This window comes from Callithrix jacchus, chromosome 15, assembly GCF_049354715.1.
Source record: "Callithrix jacchus isolate 240 chromosome 15, calJac240_pri, whole genome shotgun sequence".
NCBI lineage: Eukaryota > Metazoa > Chordata > Mammalia > Primates > Cebidae > Callithrix > Callithrix jacchus.
Window position 1 is genome coordinate 66,865,930 of NC_133516.1, and position 27,330 is coordinate 66,893,259.

Sequence of the window (27,330 nt, forward strand, 5' to 3'; positions counted from 1 at the left end):
CAGGGCCGGGCGGGGCTGGGCTGCCATCTGGAGCCGCTGCTGCCGGCGGCCACTGTCAGGGCGCGAGCGGCGGGAGCGAACGCAGGGCTGGAGGGAGTGTAGCCACTGCCGCCGCCGCCGCCGCCACCGCTGCCGTCGCCGAGGCACATGGGTCGGCCCCGCCGCTGCCGCCGCCCCTAGCTCCGGCAGCCCTGGTCTCGCAGCCTCCTGCGGCTCGGGTCGCCCAACCAGCCATGTCTCTCGGCGGAGCCTCAGAGCGCAGCGTCCCGGCCACCAAGATTGAAATTACCGTGTCCTGCCGGTGAGCGGGCCGCGCTGGGGAGGGCTTAGGCACTGGCACAGCCCCATCCCCGGGGCTCAGCCCGGGCAGGGGCTAGACCCCGGGGGAGAGGTGTAATTGGCTGGAAAATCACAGCTGATGACGGGAGTCGCTGGTGGGATCGAGAAGGAGGGGATCTTGGGCAGCCCCACCCCGCAAAAGAGGGCTCAGCCTACGGGTTCGGGAGTGGGTCGCAGGTACCCAGTAGGAGCTCGGCCCCAGGAGGACAAAGTTCCGGGGCGAACCCTCTTTCCTGGGCCCTTGGCGGCAGTGTGGGTGCGTTCGCGTCCAGCCCGTAGAGCCATGGTTCCTGGACAGCGATTTCTGGTGCTGTCCAGAGTGCTGACAGCGCGGACCCCCCGCTTGGGGTAGTCAAGAGGGACAGAGGTTCGCTGCGAGCCCTATGCCTCCCCTCAGTGCCGGGCTCAGAGCCGACTCGAGGCCGCGGGCTCCAGGATGATCCACTCTCTATCTGTCTGTTGCTTTTCTCTAGGAACCTGCTAGACCTTGATACCTTCTCCAAGTCCGACCCCAGTAGGCGGCTCCAGGACCGGGAGGGGGAACTTGGGGTCTGGGCGCGACTCAGGGGCGGGTGGAGTAGGGGCAAGGGGTGCGAGCCGACCTGACGTCCTTCCCTCCCCGCCCCCACCTGCAGTGGTGGTGCTTTACACGCAGAGCCGGGCCAGCCAGGAGTGGCGGGAGGTGAGTCCCAGAGCCCCCTCTCCCGACCCAGGGCCGCGCCCGGGGCTGCACATCCCACGCTGACCCTCCACCCCCCTGCCCAGTTCGGACGGACCGAGGTGATCGATAACACTCTGAACCCAGACTTCGTGCGCAAATTCGTCCTCGACTATTTCTTTGAGGAAAAGCAAAACCTGCGCTTCGATGTGTGAGGCCCCGCCCGGAATTGTCTTGGCCCGCCCCCCGACCTGGATCCACCCGGAATTCTGGCTGGCCCCACCCCCGCCTCGCCTCCCGGCCTGGTTCTTCCCCCAGGCCTCCCTCCCATTCTGAAGGGCCCTCTCTAGTCTGAGCCCTGCCCTTCAGTGATAAGTGGTCCCGTTCTGTCCCCTGCTTTGGCCTCGCCCACCACTCTGCTCCTATCGCAGCTCCACTTCAGGCCCGACCCCTTCCAGACGACCCTGCCCCCGCAGCCCCTGACTTGGCCTCGGCCCAGGTTTGACCCTCTTCCACCCTGACTCCTACCCCAAAGGAGACCAAAGCTGAATTCGGGTCCACAGCTACCCATTCCTCCACCCAAAATGTTCACCAAGACTCGGTGCCCAACCCCTTTCCAGCCTCTCCCCCAGCCAGCCCCACCCCACACCGGTTCCACTCTTTTCCTAGGTACAACGTGGACTCCAAAACCAACATCTCCAAACCGGTGAGCAAGCATTTCCTCGAGGGTTGGCGGAGTGCACAGGAGGTGCTTGGATGTGTTAAAAGACCCTTAGAACTCCTTGTAACCCTCGACCAGACCCCATCTTCTTCAGGCCTCCAACCCACCCTCCTGCTCCCTCTCCTCCTGCCTGAGTGTCCTGCCTGTGCCCCCCACTCACTGTTCCTCTTCCTTCTTGGCTGCCACTGCTGGGACCTGCAGAAGGTGAGGCTGAATGGGGCTGGGCAGAGGCTGGGGACACAGGCTTGGACTGATGAGACAGCGATTGCCACAGACTCCTTCTTTCATACCCCCGTCCTTTAAAGCCCATTCTGGGCAGTGGCTCTTGCACCGCTAACCCACCTGGGAACTGGCCTGGCCCTGTGCAGGAGCATCACCGGGGCTGAGCTGGGACTCAGCACTCACAGAGCTTCTGGTCTCACTGCCTCTTTGTCCTGCATAGGATTTCCTGGGACAAGCGTTCCTGGCCCTGGGAGAGGTGATTGGAGGCCAGGGCAGCCGTGTAGAGCGAACCCTCACGTAAGCTGAATGAAGGGGTGTGGGAGTGGGGTGGAGGCTTCCAAATTCTCCTTCCCAAGGATGCCGCTGACTGATAGTAGTGGAGGCTGGGGTTCCCCCTGGTCAGGACAGCACTGGCTCCCATCACCCTCGTAGGAAAATCCAATCTCCAGGGCTCTGCCCAAGTCAGTCTCAGGCCTGATATGTCCTCTTTTTCTTTCTCTGTCTCTCTCCTCACTCTTTTTCTAAGTGTGATTCAACCTTTAAGGTCCATTTCCAAGCCCCTCTCCACAGGGAACTCCCCTGGACTAAATCAAATCCGCAGGAATTTCCATTACATCCACTCATTAAATATGCATTAGCATGTTTTATATGCCACACCCTGTTCTAGGCACCAGGGCTTCATCCATTCCACAAACACTATGTATACCTACCCTATGTCAGCCACTCCTAAAGAAGACTAGCTTGCAATGGTGAACAAAACAAAGGTTCTTGTCCTCAGGGGGCTGATACTCTAGTTGTGGGGGGGAGGACAGTACAAAAGTACATAAGTAAATTACATAATAGATTAGACAATATTAAATGCTATAGGGAAAGAGATCAGTAGAGCAGAATAAGGGGAACTGGAAATACTGGGTGAGTGGGAAGTGCATGATTCAACAGTGTGTTTGAGCAGGCCTCATGGACAGGTAACTTTGGATCAACAACCTGGGGAGGTGAGGGAGTAAATGGTACAGACATATGGAGGAAGAAAGACATAGGAAACTGCCAGTGCAAAAGCCTGGTGTATTCAAAGAACAGAAAGGAGGCCAGCGTGACTGGAGCCAGGTGACTGGGAGGCAGGAGGAAGTGAGGTTGGAGAGCTAACAGTTAGGGCCTTGCAGTGGACTCCCACCTTTACTCTGAAATGGGAGTCACTGGAGGGCTCTGAGCAGAGGAGTGACATGATATGACTGCTTGCAAAGGATGGTGCTAGTGGTGGGGTTCAGAATAAACCTTGGGTGGCCAAAGGTAGAAGCAGAGAGCCAATGAGAAAACTGACAGTAATCTAGCACGCTACTGAAGGAGGGGAGAAGTGGTCAGATTCAGGATATATTTTAAAGGAGGAGCTAACAGGTTCCTGATAGATTGAATACGAACGTGAGAGGAAAAGAGTTGCGGGCAATACCAGGTCTTTGGCCTGAGCAACAGGAAAGATGGAATTGACACCATGTGAGAATAGTGGGAAAAAAAAAAAAGGAGACCCAGACATGGTGATATGCAACTGTAGTCCCAGCTATTTAGGAGGCTGAGGTGGGAGGATCACTTGAGCCCAGGAATTTGAACTCCTGGGCTCAAGCTTGGGTGACACCCCAAGCTGGGTGACAGAGTGAAACTCTGCCTCTGGACAAAAAACAAACAAAAACATGTGAAGGAGAAGCACGTTGGGGGAGGAATTCAATCAAGAGTTCAGTCTGACGTTTTATGTTTCATAAAACGTTAGACATCCAAGTGGAGGTATCAAATGAGTCTCGGATGCTGGTTTTGTTGTTGTTGTCTTCAAGACAGGCACTTACTCTGCAGCCCAGGCTGGAGTGCAATGGTGCAATAGCTCACTGCAGCTCAAGTTCCTGGGCTCAAGGAATACTTCCACTGAAGCCTCCCAAGTAGCCAAGTAGCTGAGACTACAGGTAGATGCCAGCAGGCCCAGTTAATTTTTAAATTATTTTTTGTAGAGACAGGGAGCCTCACTGTGTTGATCAGGCTGGTCTTGAACTCTTGTCATCAAGTGGTCCTCCTGCCTTGGCCTCCCAAAGTGCTGGTATTACAGGCATGAGCCACTGAGCCCGGCCTTAGATGTTAACTTTAAAGCTATGCTATTAGATAAGATCACCAAAGGAGGGAAGGAATGGCAGGAGAAAAAAAGAGAGAAAGAGACTAGAGAGAGAGAACCAAAGACTGAGGCTCCACAAATTGGACCTAGAAAAGAAGACTGAGACGGAGCAATGAATGAAGTTGGAGGAGAAGCAAGAGAGGGTGACATCATCATGGAAGCAAAGAAAAGGATATCAAGGAGAGAGTTACCAACCACGTCAAATGCTGCTGCAGCTCAGAAAAGATGAGGATTGGGAATTGGCCATTGCATTTAGCAAGATGAAAATCCCTGGTGACTCTTTTTTTTTTTCTTGAACAGAGTTTTACTCTTTGTTGCCCAGGCTGGAGTGGGATGATGCGATCTCAACACTGCAATCTCCACCTCCCAGTTTAAGTGATTCTCCTGTCTCAGCCTTCTGAGTAGCTGGGATTACAGGCACACACCACCATGCCCAGCTAATTTTTGTATTTTTAGTAGAGAGAGGGTTTCACCATGTTGAACAGGCTGGTCTCAAACTCCTGACCTCAGGTGATCCGCCCGCCTCCCGAAGCACTGGGATTACAGGTGTGACCACTGCACCTAGTCCCTGGTGACTCTTGCAACCATAGTTTTGAAGGAGAGGTGGAGGTGAAGAGAATGGAAGAAGAGGATGGGAGTCAAGTAATCTTCCAAGGAGTTTTACAGCAAAGGGGAGAAGAGAAAAGGAGATGTGTGACCGGGCACCATGGCTCACACCTATAATCCTAGCACTTTGGGAAGCCAAGGAGGGTGATTCACTTGAGGTCCAGAGTTCCAGACCAGCCTGGCCAAGATGGTGAAATCCCAATACAAAAAAATTAGCTGGGAGTGGTGGTGTACCCTTGTAATCCCAGCTACTCAGAAGGCTGAGGCAGGACAGTTGCTTGAACCCAGAAGCAGGAGGTTGCAGTGAGCCAAGATCACGCTACTGCACTCTAGCCTGGGCAACAGAGGCAGACTCTGTTTCAAAAAAGAAAAGGAAAGGAGATGTGGCTGAAGCAGGAAGTGAGGTCAAGAATAAGTCTATAATTTTTTAACACAAGACTGGACCAGGTGGCTCACTCCTGACCTCAGGTGATCCATCTGTCTCGGCCTCCTAAAGTGCTGGGATTACAGGTGTGAGCCACTATGCCAGGTCTTTAGGAGGCCGAGGCGGTCAGATCACCTGAGGTCAGGAGTTCGAGACCAGCCTGGCCAACATGGTGAAACCGCATGTCTATTAAAAATACAAAAATTAGCTGGGCATGGTGGAGTGTGCCTGTAATCTCAGCTACTAGGGAGGCTGAGGCAGGAGAATCGCTTGAACCCAGGAGGCAGAGGTTGCAGTGAGCCAAGAAAACACCATTACACTCCAGCCTGGGTGACAGATTGAGACTCCTTCTCAAAAAAAAAAATAATATTTTAACATGAGATAAATTATACCACACTGGCCAGTCGTAGTACAATCCCAGCTACTCTGGAGGCTGAGGTGAGAGGATCACTTGAGCCCAGGAGTACAGGAGCAGCCTGGGCAACATAGTGAGACTCCATCTCTCCAAGGAAAATTATACCACATTTACACATTGATGGGAATGCCCGAGTACAAACTTGATGTAATAGAAGGAGGTGAGTGTTACTGAAGTGATTTTCTTTCTTTTTTTTTGAGACAGAGTCTTACTCTGTCGCCAGACGCTAGGCTGGAGTGCAGTGGCACAATCTCGGCTGACTGCAACCTCCGCCTCCTGGGTTCAAGCAATTCTCCTCCCTCAGCCTCCCAAGGAGCTGGGACTACAGGTGCACGCCACCAAGCCCAGCTAATTTTTGTATTTTTATTAGAGACGGGGTTTCACCATGTTGGCCAGGATGGTCTCGATCTCTTGACCTCGTGATCCGCCCGCCTCAGCCTCCCAAAGTGCTGGGATTACAGGCTTGAGCCACCACGCCCGGCCTGAAGTGATTTTCTTGTACAGACAAGACAGTATGAAATGTAGTACACACTGGAGGGATAAATAGGCACAGGACAGTTCATTTATAGCAACTGTAGGAGTCACACTTGTGTGGGTGAAGATACTGGTGGCAGTGTAGGTGTCATGGTGGGTGGACATTCTCTTCTGGTTGCTTCAGTTTTGTCAGTGAGTGGGAAACAAGGTCACTGGCTGAGAATAAGGATGGGGGAGGAGGTTTTAGGGGTTGAGGAGAGAGGAGTGAAACTGCCATCTACCAAAACTGAAGAGTGAAGGGCCTCAGGATGTACAGTATGACTCTGAGGCAGCATTAAGGATCCTCTTGAGGTCTGCAGGCATGCATTTAAAATGACACAAGTTCACATAATTGTGTGTTTTTGTCTGGCCTTGTTCAGTTTCATAGGTGCAGTATGGGTTAGGCAGAGTTAGGCTTAATTACAGCTGTGGTTCTGCCAAATAAGTATAGTGAAGTGAGAGAAAAGGTTGGGCCCGTGGCTCACGCCTGTAATCCAAGCACTTTGGGAGGCTGAGGCAGGAGGCTCTCTTGAGGCCGTGAGTTCAAGACCAGTCTGGGCAACATAGCCAGATCTTGTCTCTACAAAAAGTAAAAATTAAAAACTTAGCCAGGTGTAGTGGTGTGTCTCAGCTGTAGTCTCAGCTACTTGAGAGGCTGATGCAGGAGCATCTCTTGAGTCCAGGAATTTGAGGCTTCAGTGAGCTATGATTGTGCCACTGCACTCCAGCCTGGGTAACAGGGTGAAACCCCAACTTTTTTTTTTTGAGACAGAGTTTCACTCTTCTTGCCCAGGCTGGAGTGCAATGGCACAATCTCAGCTTACGATAACCTCCACCTCCCAGGTTCAAATGATTTTCCTGCCTCAGCCTCCCGAGTAGCTGGGATTACAGGCATGTGCCACCATGCCCAGCTAATTTTGTATTTTTAGTAGAGACAGGGTTTTTCCATGTTGGTCAGACTAGTCTCAAACTCCTGACCTCAGGTGATCCACCTTCTTCGGCCTCCCAAAGTGCTGGGATTAAAGCATGAGCCATCACACCTCGCCTGAGACCCCAACTCTTGGAAAAAAAAAAGTGAGAGAAGGGGAAAATAGACAGGATGCAAGGGGATGACTATTATAATCACAGACTGGAATTCACACTGGATGGATAAGGTGGTAAGGGAGAACACCAAGGAGGCAAAGAACAATAAGAAGGCAACAGAATCAACAATTTGTTAGTCCCCTATGTTCAGGCAAATTATCTATTTATTTATTTTGAGATGGAGTCTCACTCTGTCAGCCAAGCTGGAGTGCAAGAGCTTGATCTCAGCTCACTACAAACTCCACTTCCTGGGTTCAAGTGATTCTCCAGCCTCAACCTCCCAAGCAGCTGGGATTACAGGCAACCGCCACCATACCCGAATAATTTTTTTGGTACTTTTAGTAGAGACGGGTTTTCACCATATTGGTCAGGCTAGTCTCGAACTCCTGACCTCAGGTGATCCACCCGCCTCAGCCTCCTAAAGTGCTTGGATTACGGATGTGAGCCACCATGGCCAGCTGTAGGCGAATAGTCCCTATCCTCATCACACTCCCTCTTTGTAAAGCACAAAGAGTCAAAAACCAAAGGAGCCAAAGAAATAGTTCAACTTCGCTATAAAAGGATGTTTTAGACCAGGTAAAAATAAAAAGAAAGAAATAGTTCAACTCTCTTCTAAGGATAGGGAAAATCACATAGCAAGTTAGAGCCAGTACTGGGACCCAGGACCCTAGTTTTCTCTCTGCCACATTTTGGATTCCTTTGGGAATCAGGGGTTGCAGGCCCCTATCAACAAGGTCTCTTACTGCTGGGGATGGGGGTCCTTGTATGCGTTGTTCAAGCACATGGAAGTGTTCCTTCTAGGATCAGGAAAGGATAAGGTCCCCTTGTCTTTAAAATCTCCCTCTCCATGGTCTTCAGAAAGCACATCAGCTTTGACCTAACAAACCAGCCCTTTTGTTCCTGGGTCTGGACAGAACTTCTTCTCCCTTATTCGGCATCACTACAACCCACTCTACTTACCTATTGGCTTTGACATTCCACCTCCCCCTGCCCCCAGAGCTCGCTGCGGGCAGTCTAGCAGAGCTGGAGAGCGCCAATTGCCCAATTCGTATCTATCACAGCACCCAGCATATAGTAGGAACCAGAGTTTGCTTGGAAGAATACAACCAGCTCATATCTGTAAAGCTTACAAGTTGCTTTTCCTTCCATGCACTCATTCAGATCTCTTCACAGCCCTGACAAGTCATCATGATTCCCATGTCATAGAGAAAAAAACTAAGGCTGAGGAAGGGGAAATAACTTGCCCAGGGTCACACAGCTTAACAATCATTTAGAATCCACTGACTCTAAATCCCATGTCTTTCTCATACCACTGTTGTGAGATGTTCACCTAAGCTGGTCTGAGCCCTTTTTACAGATCCCACCCGTCAAAGTGAGGCCCTTCCTCACCAGAAGGCATTCAAGACAGAAGGGACTGAATCCCCTGGCCCACCTAACCCCAGACTGGCCACTCAGTCCTTGTTGCCTACCATCCCTCCTCTCACTAAGAGGGCTTTTTCTGCTTCCAGGGGTGTACCAGGCAAGAAGTGTGGGACCATATTGCTGACTGCAGAAGAGCTTAGCAATTGTCGGGTCAGTAAGGGCCACATGCTAGACCCAGGAGCTCCCTTCTCTCTTCATAAGCCCTTTAATGGACTGTCTGAAGGCTATGGGCAATTTGGATGTCACCAGCCCAACTTCATCCATCCCTAGGACATTGCCACCATGCAGCTGTGTGCCAACAAGCTGGACAAGAAGGACTTCTTTGGGAAATCAGACCCCTTCCTTGTGTTCTACAGGAGCAATGAAGATGGCACGTGAGTCACTGCCATCAGGGCTCTTAGACTGGGGTGGGGGCATGTGCTTCACAAGTGGGGGATCTCAGGAATCTCTGAGAGCATCAGGCTCTGTCTCTGGATTCAGTCCTACCCCTGGTCACGAGATAAATTATACCAATCCCTCCCACTCCCCTCCAGGTTCACCATCTGCCACAAGACAGAGGTTGTGAAAAACACACTGAATCCTGTGTGGCAGCCCTTCAGCATCCCTGTGCGGGCTCTGTGCAATGGAGACTATGACAGGTTAGCTTCAGCATAAACTGGGGAGTAAGGAGCCAAGGACATGCCAGTGGGGTTCCTGGGCCCAAGAATAATAGTAAAAGTATCCTAATAGCATTGGATGGTCCTGCTCAGTGAGACAGTTTGGGACATGAGGTTGGGTGGAAGGAGAGGCAGACGAATAGCCACACAGATGGATAGGTGGACTACCCAGGGATGGATCAACTGATGGATGGAATGGTAGGTGGACAAGTAGATGAAAGGGGAGATGAACAAATAATAAGCAGATACATGAATGGATTGTTGGATAGGTAAACTGGTAAATGGCTGGATATGTATGTGGATGGATACATAAATGAATTGGTGGGTGGGCAGAAGGGCAGATAAATGAATGGATAGCAGATGAATGGATAATTGGACTGATGGGTGGATTTGTGGATATACAGATGGGTGATTAACAGATGGATGAGTGGGTGGGTGATAAATGAATAAAAGAGAGTTTGATGGATGACTGGGGAGGCAGGAGGATGAATGGAAAAGCAGGTGGAATACAAAAAGATAGGTAGAGTGACAAGTGGATTGATGGTTGGATAGGTGAATAGATGGCAAATGGATGAATGGATGGATTTGTGGGTGAATTAGTTGATAGATGGGTATAAAGTAGATAGATAGGTAAACCAAATGAGTGAGTAAATGGGTAATATAAAGGTAAATGGTAGGTGGGAGGGTGGAAGAATCGATGGGCACATAGATGAGTGGATGAATGGCTATGTTGATGAGTGGATAACCAGATGGATAGATGTTATATAGTTGGGTAGATGAATAGACAGACAGATGGATGCTTGCATGCCTCAGTGAGTCAATGAATGGCTAAACGTATAGCTAGGTCGCTAAAGAGATGAACTGATAGGAAATTGGACTGACAGATGTATGGGTAAATAGGTAGCTAGATGGATAAATAGATGGTTGGATGGGCTAATATACTGATAGGCAGACATATGGAATGATTTAGGCATGACAGTTAAGAACAAAGTCTTTGGAATCAGGATGCCTCAGTTTAAACCTCAGTTCAGTCATTTACTAGCTATGGGATCTTAGCCAAATTAATTTTTTTTTTTTTGCATCTCAGTTTCCTTATCCCAAAATAAGAATAATGGTACTTACTTTACATAGGGTGATTGTTAAGTTAAATGAGACAATTTGTGAATGTGCTGAGAACAATGCCTGGAATACAGTAAGGCTCAGAGTAGGAAAAAAACCAACCAAACAAAAAAAAGTACTCGTGGTACTAACAGCAATAGTCTTAATAGGGGTAGATGGTTGGGTACAGGCATGGACTAATGAATGAATAGACAGGATGGGATGGGAGGTAAGTTTAAAGATGAACAAGTTAATGGAAAGACAAATGGGTGGACGGGGAGGTGATATGTGTATGGTTAAGTGTATGAGGTGTCTCGGGTTTATCATCCACACTCACCATGTTTACCTCCTACATTTCAGAACAGTGAAGATTGATGTGTACGACTGGGACCGGGATGGAAGGTAGAACTGCCCCACATGGTCCCTTCTCCTGTACTTGACCCAAGCAGTTCTCAATAATATGTTGTACATTCACTGAGGACCCCAAAGCAGCTTTGGGAGCCAGGAAAGGTGATGATAAACACTAGTGTCTTGGATAAAACTGATCCCCGCATTGTCTCTCTGGACACTGTCTCTTCCCGTTTTTCCCTATGTTTGGCCTCCCTTCTGGCCCCAGCACTAGTGCCCTGCGGCCTAAGTAGGGGCTTAGGATAGGAGGAATAAAAGATTGGTTTCAGGTCTGGTTCCAAACCAGCAGCAGCTGCTGCTTAGCCATGCCTACCTCATTGCAGCCACGATTTCATTGGGGAGTTCACCACCAGCTACCGGGAGCTCAGCAAGGCCCAGAACCAGTTCACAGTATATGAGGTGAGCATTCCAGCCTTTCCCAGGTCACCGAGGCCCTCCATCCTAGTGTGCTCAGTCTGGACCTCTCTTCCTTTGTTTCTTATCATCACTGTTACCTCCACTTAGGTACTTAACCCTCGGAAGAAATGTAAGAAGAAGAAATATGTCAACTCGGGAACTGTGAGTGCTCCCTGAAGCTGTGGCCCTCCCTGGATCCTTCCGTGTCTGTCCCCACTGACATAGCATGACAAATGTTGAGGGCAAGGCAAGACAGTGGGCACAGATTACTTGGAATAATAATGTTGGCCACAAGGAGCACCACTTAACTTTTTCTTTGTTTTTTTCTCAGGAAATTTTTCAGATTTTACTCTTTTACAGAATGAAAGAAAAAACTAAGTTGCATTTCCCAATTTAAAATACTTTTGGAAAGCCAACTGTTTCTGACAGCTTCCCCTTTTTTCCCTGTCGGAAGTTGAACAGGGTGGGGCTGGCTGGGGGAGCGGGTAGAATCATTTGCCTCCAGTCATGTGCCTCCTTCCAAATCCCATGTGCCTCCCTCCCTTCTGCCACCCCAACTGCCTTTTCCAAAGTGACAGGGCTGTCTATTCTGTCCCACAGGTGACGCTGCTCTCCTTCTCTGTGGACTCTGAATTCACTTTTGTTGATTACATCAAGGGAGGGTGAGTCACAGGCCAAACTCTGGGCTGAAAGCCTGGCAATAAATTACTCCCAGTTCTGAGCCCCAGGTTTCTTATTTATGAATGGTCAGGGCCTAGTGACATGGAGATAAATTTTAAAACACTTGGCCAACTACAAAGTGCTCTGTAAAATGCAAAATACTGCTCCTCTTAGTTCCCTTCATGGGGCTGCCTTTCATTCTTAGCTTTCAGCTCCTCCTGGGAAGATGGTTCCCAGACCAGTGGTCTTCATTGGTGGCCCCAGTAACCTAACCTAATTGGATCCCAAACGAAGTTATAGTCAGGCAAGAGGAAAAGGTAGAGAGAGTGGGAAAAACCAAGCAGACTATAGGGGACATTCTGCTTGGTCTGGAGGAGGCAGGCAGATCTGGGAAAGGTACTTTGCTTCTCTGCACTTCAATTTTCTCTTATGTAAAATGGTTGTTGTTTTTTTTTTTTCTTTTTTTTTTTTTGAGATGGAGTTTCTGACATTTTGGGCTGGATGATAAAATAAAATAAAAAATAAAGAAAAAAGCTGGGCGCGGTGGATCACTTGAGGTCAGGAGTTCAAGACCAGCCTGCCAACATGGTGAAACCCCATCTTAAAAAAAAAAATAAAGAAAAAAAGAAAAAAGAGAGAGAGAGATGGAGTTTCATTCTTTTTGCTCAGGCTGCAGTGCAATAACGAGATCTTGGCTCACCACAACCTCTGCCTCCCAGGTTCAAGTGACTCTCCTGCCTCAGCCTCCAGAGTAGTTGGGATTACAGGCATGCTCCACCACGCTCGGCTAATTTTTTGTATTTTTATTAGAGACAGGGTTTCTCCACGTTGGTGAGGCTGGTCTTGCACTCCCAACCTCAGGTGATCCGCCCACCTTGGCCTCCCATAGTGCTGGGATTATCCACCAGGGATGAGCCAACTCACCCAGCCAAATGGGGATATTAATTACTACTTCAGGGCTATAGTAAGGGTTAAATTAAATGACATTTAATACACTTGCCACACAGTAGGCATTTAATTCTGCTACCTGAAGTGTGGTCCATGAGCCAGCAACATCAGCATTACTTGGGAGTTTGTTAGACTCTACCCAGACCATCTGGATCAGAATCTGCATTTTAACGTGAGCCCCAGGTGATCCATATGTACATTATTGTTTGAGAAATAGTAATGTAATAATTATTAGTTCCTCACCTCTCAACTCATCTGCTTCCCCAACAGGACACAGCTGAACTTCACAGTAGCTATTGACTTTACAGCTTCCAATGGTGAGGCATGGATGAGGGAACAAGGGGGAGGTGGGATGGGACATCTAAGGGAGTCATCAGGAAGTGGTCTGGATTCTTACCTGGGGATAAAAGTTTACCTACCCAAGAAGCCCAAACTTAGGCAAAACCCAGCCAGGAAAATAGAGTGCAGAAAAATAGATGGGTAGATGGATCATAGAAGGTTGAAAGGATAGATAGCTCAACAGGTGGATGAGTAGACTCATGGATGAGAGAGAAAGAGGGTATAAGGAAAGATGGACAGGTGAATAGGTGGTGAGTCATGAATGAATGCATAGATCCATGAAGAAATGGAGTGGGTAGATGGGTTGGTGAGTAAGTATAATTGGTTAGACAAGTAGATGCATGGATGGGTATGTGGGTGGACAAATGGACCAGAGTTTAAGTTGGGGAAACAACAAGTAATTAGCTAGGGGAAATGCATGAGTGGATGGATCCATATGAGAATAGACAGGAGAATGAATGGAATGGAGAGGGCTGGCTAGCTGGATGGACAAAATAATATTGCTATATAAGTGGATGGCAAATGAAGAAAAATGGCAAGTAGACAAGTGAGTGGGTGGGTGGGTGGATGGATGGATGGACAGATGGATGGATGAGTGGGTAAGTGGATAGCTGTGTAAGAGAATGGAGAGATTAGTGGATAAAGACGCATAAGTAGACTTAAATATAGATCTATAACCAGGTAGATGGGTGGATGGATGTGTAGGTAGGTAGGTAAATGGATAAATAGGTATAGGGATGGGTGGGTGGACAGATGGATAAATGAACAAATGGATGATTGTGTAAAATAAGGAGGGAGAGCATGGGTAGAGGGCAGATAAATGGATATAGTTGAATGAACGCACACAATGGTGTGAACAGGTGAACAGATGGATGATCCAATGATCACGAGGCTGGGGTTCCTGTGTCCCTACAGGGAATCCTCTGCAACCTACCTCCCTGCACTACATGAGTCCCTACCAGCTCAGCGCCTATGCCATGGCCCTCAAGGCAGTGGGAGAGATCATCCAGGACTATGACAGCGACAAGCTCTTCCCAGCTTATGGCTTTGGAGCCAAGCTGCCCCCAGAGGGACGGATCTCCCACCAGTTCCCCCTGGTATGGTATGGGCCAGAGCCTACCCTCCATTCCCTGGCATCTGGCCCACCCAATTTGATGATTTTGTTCTGTTTACATTTCTTCAAAGGGCATGTAGAGAAACAGGAAGCTATGAGAGGATGGCAGAGCAGGGAGGGGAGCAGGGCTGGGTTTGGAGGGGAGCATGAAAGGGACTGATGAAAAATGGAAGGAGTGAACTGGGATCAGAGCACTCCTGGGTGTACCCTGCATGGGCTCAGCCTAGCAGGGCATATTTTTTGACAGAACAACAATGATGAGGACCCCAACTGTGCGGGCATTGAGGGTGTGCTGGAGAGCTATTTCCAGAGCCTGCGCACAGTGCAGCTCTATGGGCCCACCTACTTTGCTCCTGTCATCAACCAAGTGGCCAGGTAAGGAAACTAGGTGGGGGTGGGGGAAATGCAGGGACCCACATAAGGGACTCTCTCCCCAAGGATAGTCAGGAGCACTCTAAGTAATTTAGAATTACTTAAAGTATATAGGAGAGGCCAGGCACGGTGGTTCACACCTGCAATCCCAATACTTTGGGAGACTGAGGCAGGAGGATCACTTGAGCCTAGGAGTTCAAGACCAACCGGGGCAATATAGTGAGACCCAATCCCTCTCTCTCTTTTTTTTTTTCTTTTTTTCTTTTGAGACAGAGTCTCACTCTTTTGCCAGGCTGGAGTGCAGTGGCATGATTTTAGCTCACTGGAACCTCCGCCTCCCAGGCTCAAGCACTTCTCCTGCCTCATCCTCCCAAATAGCAGGGATTACAGGCACACACCACCACGCTCAGCTCATTTTTGTGTTTTTAGGAAAGATGGGGTTTCACATGTTGGCCAGGCTGGTCTTGAACTCCTAACTTCAGGTGATCCACCCACCTCAGCCTCCCAAAGTGCTGGAATTACAGGCGTAAGCCACCATGCCTGGCTCATTTTTTCAAAATTAAATATTTTAATTAAACAAGGAGGATGTGTATAGGTTATATGCAAATACTACACCATTTTATGTAACGAACTTGAGCATCTGAGGAGTTTGGTATCCACAGGGGTCCTGGAACCAATCCCCTGTGGATACTGAGGGATGACTGTACCTTATTATGGGGAAGAAAGGATATCAGCAAATTACCTTAACCCCACAGCTTAGGGATGACAACCCAGCCCTTGAGTTTGGGTAAGAGACAGAAGAGCCTACAGCACAATGGTGAAGACCTAAGTTTTAGCATCAGACCTGAATGTGATCCTAGCTCCACCACTCACTAACCATGTGACCTTAGGCAACTTAGCCTCTTTAAGCATCCACTTCATCTCTGTAAGGTGGTGTAATAATGGATGACAATAGCAGCTTCCTTACAGAGTTATTGCAAGGTTAAAATTAGATAACAGTGTAAGAAGTATTAGCACAGTGTCTAGCCCATGGTACGTGCTCAATAAATGGTAGGTTAAAAACTTGAAGAGTGACTGTCCAAATTTTCAGAATAAAAATAAAGCAAAGAAAACCCAGATCATATATCAAATAACTTAAAAAACCAAAGAGGGTATTAAAATAAATTTAAAACAAATTTATGAAATGACAGAAATAAAACCAAACATATGTCAGTAAACATAAATAAGAAAAGCTCTGTTTGACCTTAAAAAAGAGAAACATTATTTGATTGAATCAAAAATAAGCAAACTCCAATTTATAGTAAACAGAAGAAACCCATCTAACACAAAGCACCTCAGAAAGCTTAGAGGTAAAAATATGAAACAAAAAGGGAATAGAAGTGGAAGGATTTCAGTGAGATTTATATGTCCATAGACTTTTTTCCCTAGCAAAGATTTATTTTTTTTAACTTTTAAGTTCAGGGGTACATGTGCTACATAGGTAAACTTGACACATGGGGGTTTGTTGTACAGATTATTTCATCACCCAGGTATTAATTCTAGTAGATTTGTTTATTTTCTAATTTGTAGTAATGATAATAGATTCTTTAATAATAACTATAGAAAATTTCAGTAGAAAATCAAGAAATCACACTGAATACTGTCCATGGAATTGTGGCTGTATATACAGTTCTTTTTCCTATGCATCCACAACTATACTCAAATTATTATACATGTAACATTTCACTACTGGTTTTTTTCACTAATACTAGAACATGAGCATATTTTTTGTTATTAAGCAGACTTCTTAAATATTATCTTATGCAACTATACTCATTCAAAATTCATTCATTCATTTAGTAAACATTCAGTAAAGGGGCAATGTGCCATGAGTGTGGGCTCTGGAGCCGGACTGGGTAGTTAACACTCTGGTTCTATCACTCGCCAGCTGTGGCTTTGGTCCAAGACTCTTAACCTCTCTGTGCCTCATTCCTCATTTGTAAAATGAGGAAAATAACAATGTCTACTTCATAGGGTTGTTGTGAGGACTAACTAAATAATATATGTCAAGCACCTAGAACAGTGCCTGCCACATCATAAGTACTCTAGGTGTTTGCTATTACTGTTACTATTATTATCATTATTACTATTCAAAGGGCATCTGCTGTGTGCTCAGTTCTCTGCTGGGGCACTGAAAATTCACAGATGAATCAGATCTAGTCCCTGCCCTTGGGAGCTCCCGCCTTGGTGCAGGAGACAGAAATATAAATAAATCATTGCCTTCTGTAGACCAGAGCTTCCCAGACTTTTCTAGCAAGTAGCCTGTCGGCAAAGGCAAGTGACAGCGTCCCTCTGGGGGAATCTGGGGGCATAGCCGAAAGCAGCCATGCTGAAAATGTCTTTGAAGTTTCTGTATTTCATCTTAAAAATTCATGCAAATTTTATATTCTTCTCACATTGCATCCATGTTTAATTTAGGGGGAAAAAGGTGTCTTAAGTGGAGTTATAGTCATCTAGCTTTATCCAGCAGATCATACAGTGAGAACCCACTTAGAGGAGCAGACAGCCCATCTTGGTGGGTGAGGCAGTATGCTAGAGAGAGGGGGAAGAGTATAGGCTCCAATACCATAAAGGGGACTGCTCAGCTGGGTCTAGAGGATGAAATAGGCTTTATCAGTGAAACAGAAGCAGAGTAGGCCTGGTAGAAGGAATGGTATGTGAAAAACACAGAGGCATGAAGGAGCAAGTTCATGAAACAGTGAAGCGTTTAATAAGACTAGAGTATGCAGTGAATACAGAGGAGTATCCAGAGAATGGGCTGGGGATGGAGAGTGAGAAAAGCAAGAACTCCAGCTTTAGGCTCAGCTGGTCAGCATGGGCTTGGACCCCAGCTTTTAATCCCTTGGGGATGCTACTTAATGTCTCTAAGCTTCAGTTTCCTCATTTTAAAAATAGCAACTTTTTTTTCTGAGATGGAGTCTTTCTCTGTCACCCAGGCTGGAGTACAGTGGTGTGGTCTCAGCTCACTGCAATCTCCACCTCCCAGGTTCAATCAACTCTTCCTGCCTCAGCCCCAAGAGTTGCTGGGATTACAGGCACCTGCCATCATGTCTGGCTAATTTTTGTATTTCTAGTAGAGATGGAGTTTTGCCAGATGTTGGCCAGGCTGCTCTTGAACTCCTAACAGGTGATCCACCCCCTTGGCCTCCCAAAGTGCTGGGATTAGAGGCATAAGCTGCTGTGTCCAGCCCTAAAAATAGAAATTTTTAAAGTGCCTACCTTATAGAATGGCAGCGAGGATTAAATTAGATCATGTATGTCAAGTGTGCAGCTGTGATTTTGATGATCACAAAGGACTCCATTGTTCCCCACTCTACAGCCAAGTGAGGCACTGATTGGCCTCCCCTGGCCATTCACCCATATCCTCAGCTAACTTCCAGATCAAAATAGCCTTGAGAATGCACTGCATCTACAGGGAACCAAAGATATACCTCCTGTGCCCCCAAACCCTTCCATGATGCCCACTGTCCCTTCTCTTCTATAGTTTTTTTTTTTTTTTTTTTTTTTGAGACAGAGTCTTACTCTGTCACCCAGGCTGGAGTGCAGTGGCACGATCTTGGCTCACTGCAACCTCTGCCTCCCAGGTTCAAACAATTCCCTGCCTCAGCATCCCGAGTAGCTGGGATTACAGGTGCCTGCCACCACATCCAGCTAATTTTTGTCTTTTTAGTAGAGATGGTGTTTCACCATCTCGGCCAGCCTGGTCTTGAACTCCTGACCTTGTGATCCACCCACCTTGGCCTCCCAAAGTGCTAGAATTATAGGCATAAGCCACGGCACCCAGTCTTTTTTTTTTCTTTTTAAGAGACAGGGTCTCACTGTGTCGCCCAGGCTGAAGTACAGTGATACCTTTATAGCTCACAACAGCTTTGAACTCCTTGGCTCAAGCTATCCTCCCTCCCACCTCAGCCTTCCAAGTAGCTAAGACCACAGGTGCATGCCACCATGCCAGGCTAATTTTGTTACTTTTGTAGAGACAGGGTCTCCCTATGTTGCCCAGCTGGTCTCAAACTCCTGGGCTCAAGGGATCCTCCGATGTCAGCCTCCCAAAGCACTGAGATTTCAGATGTGAGCCACCAGATCCAGCTTTCTCTGCTATAGTTCTACATGCAATTCCTCGTGGTTTGCACTTGCCATTCTCTCTCTCTGGAATACTTTTCCCTTTACCTTCCCATCCCCATCACCCCACCCTACCCCCCATCACCACCTGGCTAAACCCAACCCATTTTTCAGGTCTTAGGTTAGATGTTACAGCCTCAAAGCCTAACCTCAATGCATTTTAGTAGTTTAAACCTCTCTCCCCTAGAACAATATCCTATTCTCTGCTGCCTGCTCAGCACCCAGCTTGGCGCCTGACACGTATTAGGTATGCAATTGGTATTTGTGAAATGAGTAAATGACAGGAAGAGGTACCAAGCTAGGTCTCTGAGGAGGCTGGGGCCAGAATTCAGGAAGTGAGTAGATGATGTAAAGGAGGGTCATGGCCAGGCATGGTGGCTGGCTGGGTATGGTGGCTCATGCCTATAATCCCAGCACCTTGGGAGGCCAAGGCGGCCTCAGCCTCAGCCTGAATTCTAGCCCCAGCCTCCTCAGAGACCTAGCTTGGTACCTTTTCCTGTCACTCATTTCACAAATACCAATTGCATACCTAATACGTGTCAGGTACCAAGCTGGGTGCTGAGCAGGCAGCAGAGAATAGGATATTGTTCTAGGGGGGAGAGAGGTTTAAACTACTAAAATGCATTGAGGTTAGGCTTTGAGGATGTAACATCTAACCTAAGACCTGAAAAATGAGGTTAGGAGTTCAAGACCAGCATGGACAACATGGTAAAACACCATCCCTACTAAATAAATAAATAAAAATTAGCCAGGCATGGTGGTGAGCACCTGTAATCCCAGCTAATTAGGAGGCTGAGGCAGGAGAATCACTTAAACCTGGGCAACAGAGTGAGACTCTGTCTCAAAAAAAGAGAGAATCATGACCCATTCCCACTCAGCCTAGGCAAACTGAGCCAAAATTATTTTATTTAATTAATTTATTTTTTGAGGAAGAGTCTTCCTCTGTCACCCAGGCTGGAGTACAGTGGTGAAATCTCAGCTCACTGCAGCCTCTGCCTCCCGGATTCAAGGTATTCTCCTGCCTCAGCCTCCCAAATAGCTGGGACTACAGGCACACGCTGCCACACCCAGATAATTTTTGTATTTTTAGTAGAGACGGGGTTTCACCATGTTGGCCAGGATAGTCTTGATCTCCTGACCTCATGATCTGCCCACCTGAGCCTCCCAAAGTGCTGGGATTACAGGCATGAGCCACCATGCCCGGCCTATTTTTATTTTTATTTTAGGTGGGGTCTTACTCTGTCTCCCAGACTGGAGTGCAGTGATGCAATCATGGCTCACTGGGCTCATGCAATCCTCCTGCCTCAGCCTCCCGAATAGCTGAGACTATAGGCATGTGCCACCAAGCCCAGCTAATTTAAATTTTTTTTGTAGAGACCAGGTCTCATTATGTTGCCCAGGCTGTTCTCAAATTCTTGGCCTCAAGTGATCCTCCTGCCTCAGCCTCCCAAAGTGCTAGGATCACAGGCCTGAGCCACCCTACCTGTCCCCAAAGCTATTTTATAATTCTACAACCTCTCCATGCCTTTCCTCACATTTTGAGGTTTCAATACAGCACTGTCCACTAACACTTTCTGCAATGATGGAAATGTTCTGTATCTATGCTGGCCAATATTGTATTCACCAGCCACATATGGATATGGAGCACTTGAAAATAGCTAGGGTGACCAAGGAACTGCATGTTTAACTCTATTTAATTTAAATTTCAATAGCCACATGCAACTAAGGCTACCTTATTGGACAGCATAGCTCCATCCTTTCCAATCCACACAGGCCTGGAGACTGGAAGTCAAGAGACCAGGGTCTGCCACTGCCTTTGTGCCCTCTCTAGGTCTGTTTTTTTAAATATGCAAAATAAAGGGACTGGACTCAATGAATTCTGCAGTCCTTTTCAGATGAAAAACAATCTTGGATTCAAAGACTAGTGAGAGCAGGAAAAGGAGCTCTAGAAGCAGCTATTAGACTGGCTGGGGGAGGACTGCATGGGACCTAGCAGCCCAGGCAATGACATGTGGTCAGCAGAGGAAAGAAGGGAGAGAGAGAAAATGGGAGAGACAGGGAAGCAAGGAAGCCTTCAGCCTTTGCTCTTGCTCATGTATAAACATCAAAATCTTGCCAGGGGTTGATAAATCTCTGTGGGGTCTAAGCTCTATGTCCCTCAGCCACATGGCCCAGTCTGCTTCCCTCAATTTCTGTCCTCCAGACAGGGAAGTTGTCCTTTAGTCCCACTACAGTGCCTTTGTCCTTGCTGTTCCCTCTTCCTAGAAAGATCCCTCTCCTCTTTCACTTAGTCTCTCTCTCCTCAAACATCACTTCCTTAAAGAAGCCTTCACTGACTTTCTGGGTCACATCAGGATCCCCTCTTTTTATTTACTTTTTTTTTTTTTTTTTTTGAGATGGAGTCTTGCTCTGTCCCCCAGGCTGGAGTGTAGTGGTGTGATCTGGGCTTACTGCAACCTCCACCTGCTGGATTCAAGCAATTCTCCTTCCTCAGCCTCCTGAGTAGTTGGGATTACAGGCATCCACTACTGTGCCCAACTAATTTTTGTATTTTTCATAGAAACAGGATCTCACCATGTTGGCTAGGCTGGTCTTGAACCCCTGGCCTCAAGTGATCCATCTGCCTTGGACTCCCAAAGTGCTGAGATTACAGGTGTGAGCCACTGGACCCGGCCAGGATTCCCCCCTTGTACCCAGTCATAGCAGTGTCCCTTCCATCACAGCACTCATCACAGTGGTAATTTTATACCTTTTTGTGTGAATCTGGGATTAATGTCTGCCTCACTCCAGAGGGCTGGGAGGGATTTATTTTTTTCTCCTCATGTATTTCCAGTGCCTACCACAGTAAGTGCTCAATAAATATTACTGAAGGCAGACCAGGCGTGGTGGCTCACGCCTGTAATCCCAGCACTTTGGGAGGCTGAGGCAGACAAATCACTTGAGGTCAGGAGTTTGAGACCAGCCTGGCCAACATGGTAAAACCCCATCTCTACTAAAAATACAAAAATTAGCCAGGCGTGGTGGCGCATGCCTGTAGTCCCAGCTACTCTGGAGGCTGAGGCAGGAGGATCACCTGAGCCTGGGGTAGGCGGAGGTTGCAGTGAGCTGAGATCACACCACTGCACTCCAATCTGGACAACAGGGTGAGACTCTGTCTCAAAAATACACACACACGCACACACACGTGCACACATACACACACACATATTGAGAGAGAGAGAGAGAGAGAGAGAGAGGCAGAGAGACAGGGGCAGGCTGCCAGGTCTGGGGAAGGAGCATGGGTTTCAGAACCTCCCACTGTCCACCACTGGCTGTGGAAGCTTTGGAGGTAAGGTGTTCCTTTGGCCTGTCTGGCTTTCAGCTGGATTCTGATTTGGCCTCTCATCCAGGGCTGCAGCCAAGATCTCTGATGGTTCCCAGTACTATGTTCTGCTCATCATCACTGATGGGGTCATCTCTGACATGACGCAGACCAAGGAGGCCATCGTCAGCGTGAGTCTGAGGAGGAGGGCTTGGCAGGGAGGAGTAATGTTAATACTGTGAAGAGGCTAAGATTTTATCCTACTTGCAAGATAACAAGTTAGCCTGCCAGTTTCATGGATGCTGGCAGAAGACACAAGACTCTTGGATTAGAGACAGAGGACTTTGATTTCCAGCAAAAGCAGTAGCTGGAGTATTAGCATTTGCTTGAATTCTCTAAGTCCTGGTTCCCACTGGATGATGTGGAGAGGGACAGATGACCCTTGCAGCCACTGTGGGTTGCATTACAGAAGAGGAACTCTGAGCTTAGGGAATTTGAGTCTTTTATAATGGACAGTAAGCATGCTTGCCTTTTGTTCCAAAGGTCTCCAGTGAGACCTTTTTTTAAAACTATGTTGGACAGTAAGCAAATATGCCCTCTGCTCTAGAGGAACATACTGAATCTTTCTTTTTTTGTTTTGTTTGTTTGTTTTTCTTGAGACAAAGTCTCGCTCTGTCACCCAGGTTGGAGTACAATGGTGCGATCTTGGCTCACTGCAACCTCCACCTCCCGGGTTCAAGTGATTCTCCTGCCTCAGCCTCCTGAGTAGCTGAGATAACAGGCACCCACCATCATGCCCGGCTAATTTTTTGTATTTTTAGTAGAGACAGGGTTTTACTATGTTGGTCAGACTGGTCTTGAACTCCTGACCTTGTGATCCACCCGCCTCGGCCTCCTAAAGTGCTAGGATTACAGGCGTGAGCCATTGCGCCCGGCAATACTGAATCTTTCAAGGCTGACTGATATAGAAACATCCTTGAAAAAGTAGTCTGGGTCAGAGAGAATCAATGCCTCTGCTTGCAAGATGTGCAGAACCATGACACACATACATGGAGAACTTTCCCCTAACAGTTACCTCCCTGGTGATGGCTGCTTGCTCCAACGGTTCACCCTCTTTCCCCCACAGGCCTCCTCACTGCCCATGTCTATCATTATCGTCGGTGTAGGACCAGCCATGTTTGAGGGTGAGTACGATGGGGTGTCCCTGAATGGGACTAAGAACTGAGGAGAAAAGTGGGAAGGGGTCGGGTACTTGGGCCTGCCTCACAGAAGAGACAAGGTAGATACCCCTGTGGGGCCTTGACCAAGTCACAGACCTTCTCTGAACCCATTTCCTTATCAGAACCAAGGCTGATGATACTAATACTTCCCCCTGGGGTTCCTGGGAGGATGGACTTTGTAGAAGACATAGGACTTGAACACTAGCATTAAGCATTCTCCTGATGACTCCAAAGGGGAGCTCAAAGGGAGGGGCCAACATGGGGTATGCCGGAGAGGCCATTCAGCTGAGGGGTGTCTTTTCTGCAGCAATGGAAGAGTTGGATGGTGATGATGTGCGCGTGTCCTCTAGGGGACGCTACGCAGAGCGGGACATCGTTCAGGTAGACCTGACCTGGGAGAGATGGTGGAGCTGAGAGGCACAGTGAGAAGAAGAGGCTAAATTGGGAGCCACTCACACTTGTTACTTTCTCAGTCTCCTACTTTCTTCCCTGTCACTCTTTCATCCTTTCTCATTCCTTGAATACATCCTTTTTGACAAATAGGAAGGTTGCTGCAGCCTTGGTACATCCATGGTGTAGGTCGGGAGATCCCCAAGGCTCCTGCCCTCTAGTGGAGGCAACCAATAATAAATAATCACACAAATAAATATCTCATTTGATTGTGGTAAGTACTCCAGAAGAATAGCAAATGCCACTGTGAGAGCCTGTAACAGGGACCTAACATAGGTACAATAGTCAGGGAAGGGTTATTTAGCTTGCTGAGACCTAAGGGAGGGGATAAGCATTACAGGGACAGGAGCAGCATGTGACAAGGCTCTGAGGCTCAGAAGAACTGGCCCAATCAATGAAAAAGCAGAAGCGAGGGTAGCAGGTAAGGGTGAGAAGGGAGGCTAAATTTGGGAGTTTGTTATAAAAGAATTGAAAAGCTCTTAAAGGATTTTACATAGGATAGTGAGATGGTCAGACTTGCATTTTTAAAGGATCTCTCTAGCTGCTGCATGGAGGGTGGACTTCAGCAGGGCAAGAGAGAAGGCAGGTAGACACGTTAGTGAGGAAGCCTTTGAAGTAGTAGAGGGGAGGTGATAGAGATCTGGCTGGAAGCAGTGGGGAGGGAGAGAAAGTGGCAGATTCAAAAGATATTTAAGAAGAAAATGTTACAAGACCTGATGATTAGATGATGATGGGGAATGAGGAAGGCTTCAAGGATGACTCAGTATTCCAGCTTAAGCAACTGGGTGAATGACATCCCATTTGCTGGGAAGGGGAAAACTAGAGGAGGAGATTTGGCAGAAAGAGCTAGAATTCAGTTATGAACATACATACATTGGGTTCAAAGTATCTGTGACAAGTGAATGGAGAGGTAATACTAAATATTTAGAGGTGATACTAAAAATTTAGAGGGCAGCTAAATATGTGGCTCTGGACTTTAAAAAGAGGTGAGGGATGAGCCCAGGCATGGCGGCTCATGCCTATAATCCCAACACTTTGGGAGACCAAGACAGGAGGACCTCTTTGAGACCAGGAGTTTTGAGACCAGCTTGGGCAACAGAGCAAGACCTTATCTCTGCTACATTAAAAAAATAAAGGCTGGGTGCGGTGGCTCACACTTGTAATCCCAGCACTTTGGGAGACTGAGGTGGGTGGATCACCTGAGGTCGGGAGTTTGAGACCAGCCTGACCAACATGGAGAAACCCCATCTCTACTACTAAAAATACAAAATTAGCTGGGTGTGGTGGCTCATGCCTATAATCCCAGCAACTCGGGAGCCCGAGACAGGAAAATTGCTTGAGCCTGAGAGGCGGAGGTTGCGGTGAGCCAAAATGGTGACATTGTACTCCAGCCTGGGCAACAAGAGTGAAACTCCATCTCAAAAGGAAAAATAAAAAATAAAAATGAAACATAATTTTTTGAAAAGAGGTCATGATAGATATATAAATTCAGCAGTCATCAGGAAACAGATTTCTTTTTATTCTCCACTTTCTTTTTTTTATTTTATTTTATTTTTATTTTTATTTTATTTTATTTTATTTTTTAATTTTTTATTGGATTTTAGGTTTTGGGGTACATGAGCAGAGCATGCAAGACAGTTGCGTAGGTACACACATAGCAGTGTGCTTTGCTTTTCTTCTCCCCTTCACCCACATTTGGCATTTCTCCCCAGGCTATCCCTTCCCACCTCCCCCTCCCACTGGCCCTCCCCTTTTCCCCCCAATGAGAACACAGGGACACAGAAAGGGGAGTATTCTCCACTTTCTTATCAGTTCCTCTCCCCCAATACCTCGTTTCTTCTCCTCCTCTCCCCAAGTCCCTCTCCTAGGCCTCTCTCTTTTCCCAGCCCCTTCTCACAGACTCCTCTTCCTTCCTGCCCCAACTCCATCTCTCTGGGCTCCTCCGATTCTCAGGATCCCTTCTCCCTGGTCCCTGCCCCTTGCCTCCCCTGCTCCCTCCTTTCCAGGTCTCCCTCCCTACCTCCTGGCCTGCTCTACTTCCCTCCAGGGAACAATTTTTAAAGTCATGGATGTGTATGAAATCATCCAGGAAGAGAGCTGAGAGAGAGAAGGGACCAGATTTAGAGAGCAAGTAGACCAGAGGAATGGTGGTGGGAGGGGGGAGCTTCAAGAAAGGTAAGCAAGAAGCCAGAAGAGTGTGGCATTAAGAATGGGATGTGTCCAGAAGAATTATGGTCAAATATAACGGAAAACTAAACAGAAGTCAAACAAGATGAGGACTAAAAATTACTGTCCACTGGACTGATTTAGCAACACAGGGCCACTGATGACATCAGCAAGAGCAGCTTCAATGGACTGTGTGAAGCCAAACTGGAATGGGTTGAGGGTGAATAGAAGGTGGAAAAAAAAAGTGGGTGGAGAGACAGCAAATGTAGAAAACTGTTCAAGATGTGGGGAGGGAGATACTGTGAGAGTTGGAAAGAGATATTGGGGGTCAAAAAAGAAGCCTCCCTGCTGCACCCCCATGCCCTCTCTCCTGGTCATGGCTTATATCTTCTTGTCTGTGCCTGACCCAGTTCGTCCCATTCCGAGACTATGTGGACCGGTCGGGGAACCAGGTGTTGAGCATGGCCCGACTGGCCAAGGATGTGCTGGCCGAGATCCCGGAGCAGTTGCTGTCCTATATGCGTACCAGAGACATCCAGCCTCGGCCCCCACCCCCTGTCAACCCCAGCCCGACTCCAGCTCCAGAGCAGCCCTGAGGATTCCACATATCCAATGCCTCACAGTCTGCTCACCTGCTCACCCACTGCTTCTGCTTTAAGTCAGAGGCACCTGGAACCCTGGACCTCACTGGGAGGGCCAACTTAAAGGATTAGTGCTGGCTGACAAGCACTCCGCCTCCTTGCCTGCAGAAGGGCCTGGCACTATCACCACCTCCCTGCCTTCATGCCAATAATAAAGCTGATCTTTACTCCACCTCTGTTCCATGCATCTTGGGGAAGGAAGGAAGACTATGGGACCCAAGGCCTGGGGCTGCATCAAGAGGAAGGGAACCAGGATGCCTTCAGCTAGGTTCATCCCTATCCTAACATGTTCATCCAACACTTCTTCATACATTCTTCAAAGAGTTTAATAAGCGAAACTTTGTATGTTTTTCCTCAGGAGAGAGGCTCACAGTTGTTTGTTTTTTCATAAAATCCAGATCCAGCACATGGCCCATACTTTTCACCAGATTCCCAAACAAATTCCTGACAACTAAAGGAGATGACTTTGTATAACTCTATTTTGATCCATTTATCCTGAATTATTATTATTATTATTTTTGAGACAGAGTTTCGCTCTTGTTGCCCAGGCTGGAGTGCAATGACGTGATCTCGCCTCACCGCAATCTCCACCTCCCAGGTTCAAGTGATTTTCCTGACTCAGCCTCTGGATTAGCTGGGATTACAGGCGCCCACCACCACACTTGTCTAATTTTGTATTTTTAGTAGAGACAGGGTTTCTCCATTTGGTCAGGTTGGTCTCAAACTCCCAACCTCAGGTGATCTGCCTGCCTCGGCCTCCCAAAATGCTGGGATTACAGATGTGAGCCACCATGCCCCGGCCTTCTGAATTATTTTAATAAGGATAACAGCTAACATTTTCTTTGAACATT

General features: G+C 47.7%; 1 protein-coding gene across 13 annotated transcripts; it reads left to right on the forward strand.

The window, feature by feature from the left end:
* Positions 1 to 54: 54 nt before the first annotated feature.
* CPNE9 (copine family member 9) lies at positions 55 to 26,651 on the forward strand. 13 transcript variants are annotated; one of them, XM_054245918.2, is made up of 21 exons: positions 55 to 301; positions 813 to 853; positions 975 to 1,021; positions 1,105 to 1,208; positions 1,667 to 1,703; positions 1,797 to 1,922; positions 2,161 to 2,237; positions 8,639 to 8,702; positions 8,823 to 8,926; positions 9,086 to 9,190; positions 10,667 to 10,708; positions 11,038 to 11,113; positions 11,219 to 11,272; positions 11,711 to 11,772; positions 12,989 to 13,035; positions 13,973 to 14,154; positions 14,419 to 14,546; positions 22,091 to 22,193; positions 23,129 to 23,186; positions 23,530 to 23,603; positions 26,249 to 26,651. In XM_054245918.2, the coding sequence occupies exons 1-21, from the start codon at positions 234 to 236 to the stop codon at positions 26,432 to 26,434; spliced, it is 1,785 nt and encodes a 594-aa protein (XP_054101893.2). In that variant the 5' UTR covers positions 55 to 233; the 3' UTR covers positions 26,435 to 26,651. The 13 variants fall into 13 exon arrangements, with proteins under 13 accessions (XP_054101893.2, XP_002758651.3, XP_078207727.1 ...); XM_002758605.7 differs by having other exon boundaries at positions 1,920 to 1,922; XM_078351601.1 differs by lacking the exon at positions 1,797 to 1,922 and having other exon boundaries at positions 1,105 to 1,496.
* The last annotated feature ends 679 nt before the right edge of the window (positions 26,652 to 27,330 follow it).

Bases quoted from the DNA above. Each gene is read 5' to 3' on its own strand.
- CPNE9 (XM_054245914.2), top strand. From the start codon at position 234: ATGTCTCTCGGCGGAGCCTCAGAGCGCAGCGTCCCGGCCACCAAGATT. The intron at 2,238-8,638 runs GTAAGCTGAATG...TTCTGCTTCCAG, and splicing joins CGTGTAGAGCGAACCCTCAC to GGGTGTACCAGGCAAGAAGT. The intron at 10,709-11,037 runs GTAGAACTGCCC...ACCTCATTGCAG, and splicing joins GACTGGGACCGGGATGGAAG to CCACGATTTCATTGGGGAGT.